The 9953-nt window shown below is 42.1% G+C and overlaps 1 protein-coding gene across 1 annotated transcript in view; it reads left to right on the top strand.

Moving 5' to 3' along the window:
• The first annotated feature begins 5810 nt into the window (after window positions 1-5810).
• Window positions 5811-9953, top strand: part of Tgm5 (transglutaminase 5) — a 40439-nt gene continuing 36296 nt past the window's right edge. The window contains exon 1 of the mRNA XM_076850667.2: window positions 5811-5909. Coding sequence (XP_076706782.2) covers window positions 5900-5909 — 10 coding nt within the window. The 5' untranslated portion in view covers window positions 5811-5899. The remainder of the gene's footprint in view (window positions 5910-9953) is intronic.

Genomic DNA, 9953 nt, shown 5'->3' with positions numbered 1-9953 from the left:
GCCAACTGCCAGAAGCTGCCCAGCAGGATTTTCTGCTGCTGACCTGAGAGCATCCAGCATGGCAGGGCAGCCCCTTTTCATCAAACATTCACCGCACAAACCCCATTACCCAGCGCCCCCAGGAGGCCTCTTCATAGCGGGCTGCTTCCGGGCAGCAGGCCCTACTTTTCCTAACCTGGTCCTTCCCCTCTTGCTTCCTCCTCATCTTTCATCCTCTCCCTGTTTCCCTAGCCCTCCTCAGTCTCATTTCCTTTCTCTCTTTTTCGTACTCTGGTACTCTTTTCCCCTGTAGTTATCAGAATCATTCATATAATTCTTGATAATTTGGGAAGGACAGAGAAGTGGAAGAAAATGAAAGAAAAACCATCAGTAGCTTCCCCATCTCAGAGGAAATCTTTTCTAACATTTTATATCATTTTGATCCTTCCCCCCACCACCACCACTTTTATTGAGTTTTTTAAAAAGCTATCATTACTCCATGTGCAAGGCCCTTAGTTCAATCTCCAGACTCATGAGGAAAAATAAATAAATCATCATTACAAATCTACATCTCCCTCACAGATAATTTGGAAAACCCCAAAATACAGAAAAGTGGAACATCTTCCTGTGGGCTCTTGTCCACTCCTCACCTGCTCTGCAGTTCTGCAGATTCATCTGGCTCCTCACCCTCCTCCTCCACCTCTTCTCTGTTTTGTTTGCTTGCCCCCAGTCCTCTTCCTCCCTTCTGTTTTTTCTCATAGTGGCCTCCCTTCTGTTTTTTCTCATAGTGGCCACCTAGGCCTGTACCTCCCCAGCCCTCCCCATACTGGGTTGCTTGGTCCAGGAAGTATAGAAGCTTGCACACCCTACTCCACCCTGTATCAGTGTGCCTGTCCCTATTAAGTGTCTTCAACATTTCTGTGGGCTCTGTCACTATCTCATCAGTGCTGCATTCCAGGTGGCTCCTCACCCTCAGGACAGAAATGTGGCACCTTGCTTGTCTTGTGTCCTCCTCTGTTTAGTCACTGTCCTCCTGTCCTACCCCTGACTGTGTCATTGGAGAGGGAAGAATGGGCAGGCTACCCAGGGGAATGTAGATACTCGTCGCCTGTCTTTCCAGTCCACCTTTCAAATGATTTCCCTCTTCTCACCCCAAAATTGCTTTTAAAATTCATATTCTGTAATGTTTTTTTTCACTTAGAAAAGTCCATCTAGCTTTGTTTCCCCCCTTTTGTCAGAGGAGCCAGATGATCTCAAAGCTCCCCTTCAGCTCAACATCCCCCAGACTCAGAACATGGGGTTCATCCCACTGTGATAGTGCACCCTGAGATTAGATTCTGAGGGACCTTCCTCTCGCCTCCCAACATCCCAGTGAGGCCCACCCATGGGCCCAAGTAGGGGTTCCCACCCACAAACCACACCAAAAAAAAACTGCTCAGGCAGTGGAGCAAGCAGCTATGGCTCCTGCTCTGGTCCTCCTGTCCACCAGCATATGCGCAGAACACCCTCAGGTTCTTTGGGCTGATATTTTGGAGTCTACAACATCCAGCACCATTGCATGATACAAAGCAAAGAGCTCTTGACTTCATGGTGAGACTCTGGTTTCCCTGGGAATAAGATGATAGCAATAGTGGTGCCAGGCCCACCTCCACTTGCAGGGTTGCTGTGAGGATAAAATGAGAAAGTTGATTCTAAGGTGCTTTGTAAATTGTGAAGCACATTCCTAGTCAGAGGTCTTCTGGCCAGTTTAATCCCTTCTCCTGAATGACTATCTTCTTTTCTAGAGGTGGGAAGATGGAGGAGCAGATGAATCCACTTAGATCTGCCAACTCTGGCATCCAGGACCTCATGGGTCCTGATTCTACAGATACAGAAACTGTAACTTTCTTAAAAGCATAACAGGAATTCATGGCAGGTCCGGAATTAGCTCTCAACTCTCTCTGGGTCTTAGAAAGGTCTGCAGGCTCCCCACCTCACTTTGCTAGATCTGGCCTGTCCCAAGTCCATGGCAGGTGTGTTCACATCTGTCTATTCAGGTGTCCCTCCTTGAGGTCACGGCCCTGCTTCTGTTCAGAAGGAAGGTGCTCATCAACTCTGCTCAGCTTCCCCAGGCCAAGGGTTCAGAATTGCTTCTCCTGTTCCCTACACCTATCCACACACCCTCTGACTAATGGTTCTCAGCAATCAAATGAAAAATTGAACCTGTAAATTAGTTCATTTGGTCTAGAGTTCAGGGCTTATTCAGCCCCCAAAGTCCTGGCAGAGGAGCCATGGTGGGTTTTCCTAGCCCCATGAATGACCCTGTAGTGCGTTTACCTCTTCTCCCCTTTCAGTGGCTTCTTTAACAAGTTTTCTCAGTGTGCTTGAACATAAGAGGGCCTATGGGGGAGACATGGTATGAATGCTCCGCTCTCTGCCCCAGGTGTGCGGAGGACTTGAGCTCCCAAGTGGCTGTGTGGAGTTCAGGCCACTTGGGCTGGTACAGCCTAAAGAACTTTAGTCATGGTGGCTGCCTGATGGTTCCAAAATCCTCTCAGCTTTCCCCAGCTTTTCTAGGTTGGCCCCAAGGGCATCATTTCCCTCCATAGCCACCAGATTCCTTCTCTTTTGACAACACACCCCTCCAGACTGGACCATCCTAGTAGCACTGACCTTCCTATCTACCCTCAAAATGAAACGCTCATGCCTGTGTCCCTTCCTCCTCCCCAACCAACCCATCCAAGCAAGTGACAGTGGTTTCAGGCATTGATCTCTTATTTTAATTAATTTGCTCCATCAAGCAAGTAATATGAACTGGAAAGCTGACTGTGTTTCAGATATTGCATTAAGCACTTGGAAAGCTCTGGAATCTGACTGCATTCAAAAGCCGCCTCACTAGATTTTTGTTAGGGATCTCAGGAAAGCTAATATCTTACACCACAATTTCCTCATCTGTAATATAGGAACCACAAGAATTCCTAACACAAAAAACTAGATTTTTAAAAATATTTTATTTTATTTTTTAAAATTGTAATTGGACACAATACCTTTATTTTATTTATTTTTATGTGGTGCTGATGATCGAACCTAGGACCTCACACATGCTAGGTGAGTACTCTACTGCTAAACCCCAACCCCAGCCCCTCATAAAACCGTTTTGAGATTAGATGGCATAGTATACATAAAGAATTTAAAACAGAATCTGGTGCTTAAGCCATTATCAGGGGCTGGGGATATGGTTCAAGCGGTAACGCGCTCACCTGGCATGCGCGGGGTGCTGGGTTCGATCCTCAACACCACATAAAATAAAATAAAGATGTTGTGTCCACCGAAAACTGAAAAATGAATATTTTTTAAAAATTCTCTCTCTCTCTCTCCTCTCTCTCTCTCTTTTTTAAAAAAAAGTCATTATCAGTTCTATTAGTAGTTCTACTACTATTAGTCACTGTCATTAGCAAATACTGGCAATAGTATTAATAAGACAATAGTCCATGCCTTCAAGAGGGACTAGGGGAAAGATTGGTAGACGTGACCTTGAAGAGTGAGCTGGCCAGCAGGAATGCAGAAGAGTGAGCCTCTGAACTTCCAGTGCAGCAGAGGGAAGATTTCCTGGAGGGGTGACGCGTGAGCCTAAGTACTAGCGGAAGTAGAGGAAGAGAGATCACTTTAGAAAGAGAGACCAACACACAGGGGAGAGAACGGGCGAGGAAGGGAGAGAGAGAACACAGAGGTGTGGAGAGAGATCTCTATCAGAGAGCTGAAGGGGTTTGGTCTGCCTGGATCCCAGATGGTGCGGGGGGGAAAGTTCCTCAAGAGCTTTGAGGATGATGTTGAGAAATCTGAACTGAATCTACGGTTGGATCTTAAGCAGGGGAGCAATATAGTCAAATTGGTACTTCAGAAAAATCACTAGTAACTCATTAGAGAAATCATGGTAGGAAACTGGTTGGGAATTTCCCAAGCAAATAGAGTTTAGTTAAGGCAGGGCCAAAGGACACAGAGAGGAAGGGCCAATTTTAGGAGATTATCAGGAGCTGGACTGGACTAGTGGGCTAAAGGGAAGTAAGGAGGCTACAAAAGCATTGAATAGTACACAGCTTTTGCCTGGAGTGACTGGTTGGGAAATGTCCTCACTCAGCAAGACCAGAAGTACAGGAGGCAAGGCAGGTATTTTGAGAGGAAGGGGAGAGGGGAAGAGGTCCATTTTTGACACATTGGGTCCGAGGTTGGCACAGCAGAAGATTCCAGCAGGTGAAGCCTGCTGTCCACAGTTTTAGGGAGTCCCCTGTCATGAGGGAGAGAGTGGAGTGAGAATAGAAGAGACCCCAAGACAAATTCCTAGGAAGCAACAGCATAGGGATGAGGGGAGCCCATGAAGGGGACTGAGAAGAATACAGACTGGATGGAGAGGTCAGATAATATCAGAGAGGGAGAGAGAGGTTTCCTAACCCAGAAGGAATAGTCAACACACTCAGAGCTGCAAGAGGCCTTGTAAGATAAGGGCAGGAAAGGGTGCCTAGTGCCATCACAGGGGTAGGTGACAGTAGTGTCAGGAGAATCTGGGGACAAGGCAGATTGCAGCCAGGAGCTGGGTGGGCAGGAGGTGAAGTAGTAGAAGACAGGTTTGGCTAAGGGGTGGAGTTGAGAGAAAGAGTAGGGGCTAAAGGAGCATGCAGGGTTGAAGAGGGTGAGGGTTGAAGGTGGGTGCGGTTTTGTTAAAACAGTGAGTTATATTTGTGCAAGTAAAAGCCGTAAGAGCTGACCGGGGACAGAGAAGTTTGAAAAACAGGAGAGAAAAGGATGCTGGTGTACAGGTTCCTCAGAGAAAGGCTCAGAAAGCAGGTGAATGCAGGAAGAAGTGTCCCATATCAGGGAAGGCAGTGGGTGTCCCACTCCTCACTCTGGGTCCTTCCTCCTGTCTTCTTTCTCTCATCCATGCGTTTCTCCCTAGGCATTCCTCAAAACCTCCTTACTGCCAGAAGCAGTGGTACATTCGCTCCAAGGACTTGTACTTCATTTATTTGGCAGTGCTGAGGATCAAACCCAGGGTCTTACACATGCTAAGCAAGTATTCTGTCACTGAGCCACATCCTCAGCCCTCTTACTTTTCTTATTAGAATCAAGGTCCTTGCTCACTGGCATTCTGTCCTCTCAGCTATTTCCAAAACTCTGGTATAAATCTTAATGTTTCTTCTTCTATTGTTTTTATTTGAGATTCACATTGGGCCTAGAAGGTCTCATCCCAAACAATGAAACTGACAAAAAAAATAAATACAATTAAAGTCATCTCAAGGGTGATATAGAGTGGGATCTGTTTGCATTTAATGTCCAGAGAGTGGCTTTTTGTTTTTGTTTTAAATATTTCACCATTTTAATACCTTTATTTTATTTATTTATTTTTATATGGTGAGGATAGAACCCAGTGCCTCACGTGTGTGAGGCCAGTGGTCTACCACTGAGCTACCACCCCAGCCCCAGAGAGTGACTCTTTGGGATGAAGGAGAGGGCTCAGGTACAGAGCAGGCTCACTGAGGCTTTCTTAGTTGTGGGTGATAGTCCTTCCCACAGAGGTCCACCCCACTTCATCCTCCTGGACACTATGTCAGCTCACCTTTCCTTCGGCTCCCCCACCACAGCACAGCACCTGCCAGAAAATGCCCTACTGCTCAAGAGCCACATGACACTAGGCCCTGATAGTTCCTTGGCTTCTGCACCTCCTCTCAGCCAAGCGACACTGCCAACAAAAACCAAAGGGCAAGTGAGAAAACCAGTTGTGATCTGCCCAGTAAGCAGGCAGCAGTGCAGCAACTGGCCCCACCTTCTGTGTCTCCCAGAGTCTTGGGATGCAAAGGGCAGCAGACACTCCGGGACCAGTTTCCTGAAGCTCCAGTCCATCCAGCTGTTCTGTGGGAAGCAGCCCAGGAGCCCTGAGGCAGCCACCATGGCCCAAGGTAGGGGAGGCTCTTGGGGCTGCTGGAGTGTTAGGGACAAGGACACAGAGAGAATTAGGAAGTCCAGGGGAGAAGGATGGATTCCAAGGAATAAAGAAGTAAATTCAGAGTTGACCTAGGAAGAGAAGGACCCCCAGAATCCTCAGAATTCATTGGTGGTCTGAGAATCAGGAGATAGGCTGGATGCTGACAGGTAAACACACCTGCAAACCAGCATGGCTGCTTCGAAAGCTGAATGGGATAAGGCAGAGCCAGGGATTAGGGGGTCTGATTCCTATCCTTTTCTGCTACTAGTTGACCTTTTGTCATTGGGCAAGTCATTTCTCTGATTTCCACCTCCCATGCTTGAAAAATGGAAGGGGTTGGAACACAGTCTTGAAGTTGTCTAGCAACTCTAAAGTTCTTTGGATCTTCATTTCTTCTCCTTGTCCTTCATTCCAGAGAGTCTCCTCCTCATTTTAGCTTATCTCCCCACATCTTCTCTACATCATCCCCTCTCTCTAAAAAGAGCTGTTTTGAAGATTCAATGGTTCGTTGAAACCATTTACAGGTATGAACTTTTAACTTGCTCTACAAATGTAACAGCCTCACCTTTGTTGATTTTTGTGTTTAAGTTTTTTAAAAAAATTTTTGTATAACATTTAATTAACAAGGAAATATAAGAATACATAGTTGGAGTAAAATAAAGCAATAATTACAGGTATCCCAATTCTATTTCCAATCCCACTCATCCTCATCTCCAGAGTAAATGCTGTTGCCAGTCTTTGGTCTACACATTAACATTACATATATATATTCAATATATATATATATACATATATATATATACATATACATATATATATATATATATTCAAGGTAATACAAAATATTAGCATGTGTGGCTTTTTTTATATCCATGGTATCATCATATTGTAAACACTTTTCTACAATTTGATTGTTTTTCACTTAACAGTTTATCTTGATGCTCTGTCCATGCCAGTCAGTATCTATAGATCTACCTCAATTTTTCCACTTAGCATTGTATTCATTGTATGCATATAAGTAATTTATTTATCCAGTTCCCTTCTGATGGACATTTAGGTTGTCTCTAATATCTCAGTTATATAGGATCAAACCCAGGGCCTTACACATGCTAAGCAAGTATTCTGTCACTGAGCCACATCCTCATTGAACTTTGCAATGAACTTCCTTATGTGTGCTTCTTTGTACTCTAGAACAGACATTGAGATCTTCTTTAAAAGATCTTCCTAGAATCTTGTTATTTCCCTGATCATTTTACCTCATTCTACCCTTACCTCAAAGAGAATTAATATGCGCAATAGAGAATGAAGGGACTGAGAAATAATCCCCATGCTATGGGTGGAAATTAGCTTGACTCATGATGTATCCAAAGGATGAGATCTGGCTGCTGTGCTTGCTGAAAGGCAGATGCTGCCACACCTGTTGGGTAGCCTAAGTCATGTGCCCCACCTGAGCTGGAGCCAGTTAGTGCTCCCTGTCTAGTCAACTGGTCTCCCAAAAGGATGAGCTTCTTTTTCCACTACCAGGAAAAAGCTAAGTGTCTTCCCAATGGCACTGTTGTGATGTTCTTTCCAAACAAAGAGTGAAAGACAGCAATGGGTGGCCACTATTGGATAATGGAAAGAACAGTGGACTTGGATTGGGAATCTTGGGTTTAACCTAAGGCAAAATATTTAATCTACCTGAACCTCAATTTTTTGTCTCCAAATGCAGATGGCATAACATTTCATCTTTCTAAGGTAATTGTGAGGATTAAAGGAGATAACTGTCCTAGAGTGTCTAGCACAGTGCCCAACACATAGTAGACAGGCATTGATAAATGCTTATTGAATCTGAAGTCTAAAATAAATGCTGGGTGATTGTGCAAAAGAAAGAGAACTCTGTTCAATCTAGCACACATTTCTGAATACCTAAAATGTGCTGATATATGTATACAAATATATATATGTACATACATATATAGGTACAAGTCCCTTAGTAGATATATTATTTACAGATGTTTTCTTATATTCCATGGGTGATCTTTTCACTTTATAGTATTCTTTTTTAATATTTATTTTTTAGTTGTAGTTGGACACAATAACTTTATTTCACTTATTTATTTTTTTATGTGGTGCTGAGGATTGAACCCAGGGTCTCGCACATGCGAGGCGAGCACTCTACTGCTGAGCCACAACCCCAGCTCTTTATAGTGCTCTTGAAGAAAAAAAAACTATTATTTTTTAAATTAACGTTGATGAGCTCCAATTTATCTGTTTTCTCTTTTACTGCTTATTGCTTCAGCTGTCATATCCAAGAAAGCATTGCCTGGTCCAAGATCATGGACCATATTTTCTTCCACAGGTTTTTGCTGTTATGTTTAGGTCTTTGATCCATTTTGAGTTAATTTCTGCATATTGTGAGAGGTAGGCATCCAACTTCTTTTCTTTCACATAGGAAGTCCACTTGACCTGACATCAGTTTTTGAAAGGAGCATTTCCCCATTAAATCAACTTGACACCTTTGTCAAACATCAATTGATGGGCTGGGGTGGTAGCTCAGTGGTAGAGCGCTTGCCTGGCATGTGTGAAACACTGGGTTCAATCTTCAGCACCACATAAAAATAAATAAAATAAGATATTGTGTCCATCTACAGCTAAAAAAATTTTTTATAAAGATCAATTGACAGTAAATATGAGTTTATTTCTAGACTCTCAGTGCTATTCTACTGATATAAGTCCACAACCACATTGCTTTAATTACTTTAGCTTTATTGTAAATTTTAAAATAGGGGAGTATAAGTCCTCTAATTTTGTCTTTCTTTTTAAAATTTGCATTGACTATTATGGAGCCCTTGTATTTAGGATCTGCCTCTTAATTTCTGTAAAATAGTAGTTGGGATTTAGAAGTTATTATATTGAATTTATAGATCAATTTGTCATCTTAATGGTATTATCTTCCAATCCATGAAATGGAAAAATCCTTCCATTTTTTTATTTAGGTGTTCATTTATTTAGGTATTCTTTGATTTCTTCAATTTTGTGTGTGTGTGTGTGTGTGTGTGTGTGCAAGTGCGCATGCGCATTCATGTGCATCTGTGTGTGTGGTAGAAGTTTTGCACTTCTTTCAAATTTATTTTTAAGTGTTTCATTCTTCCCATGGAATTATAAATGTAATTTTAAAAATTTATCCTCAGATCACTCATTGCAAGTGTAAGGAAACTATAGCTTTATTTATAATTTGTTTTATTTTACTCTAATTTTAAAATAGTTTTACCCTGCAAACTTGCTGTCCTTTATTTTTATTTATTTATTTTTATGTGGTGCTGAGAATTGAACCCAGTGCTTCACACATGCTAGGCAAGCACTTTACCACTGAGCCACAATCCCAGACCTGTTTTAGGATTTTTTAAAAGACAAAATTATATCATCTGTGAATAGAAATAATTTTACTTATCTTTCCAATATGAATGTTTTTAATTTCTTATCCTTGCTTAATTGCCCTGACCAAAATCTCCAATGTTGAATAGATGGCAAGGGTAGATACCTTTGTTCTGTATCTTAGCAGGAAAGCATTCAGTCTTTCATTATTAAATATGGTTGGCTGTGAGGTTTTATTATTACCACTTATCGGTTTGAGGAAACTCCTTTCTAAGTTTGTTGAGCATTTTTATCATAAAAGGGTATTATATTTTATCAAATGTTCTGATTCATTTATTTTTTAAAATCTTATGGCCAAGACAAAACAGCTAGTTCTGTCCTTATTGGCTTACATCTCGTGGGGGAAAACAGATAAATAAAAAAGAGACTAAGAATTTTACACATATAAAATAACACTTTTTTCAGATATACGGAAGATGTTTAGTAACTAAAAAGTTGTTGAATAACTCTAGACCATGTTAATTACGGCTCAGTAAAAATAATTAAGTATTACAATTTTTAAAAAGAAAAATATCTGATGTCGATTTTGAAAGTAATAGGATCTCAGTAAAAATTTGTTGATATCAATAAGCATGAACAATAAGCATGAGACTTAACATGT

Source organism: Callospermophilus lateralis, chromosome 3 (assembly GCF_048772815.1).
Source record: "Callospermophilus lateralis isolate mCalLat2 chromosome 3, mCalLat2.hap1, whole genome shotgun sequence".
NCBI classification, from domain to species: domain Eukaryota; kingdom Metazoa; phylum Chordata; class Mammalia; order Rodentia; family Sciuridae; genus Callospermophilus; species Callospermophilus lateralis.
The sequence above is the reverse complement of the archived record's forward strand: the minus strand, read 5'-3'. Positions and strand labels throughout refer to the sequence as shown.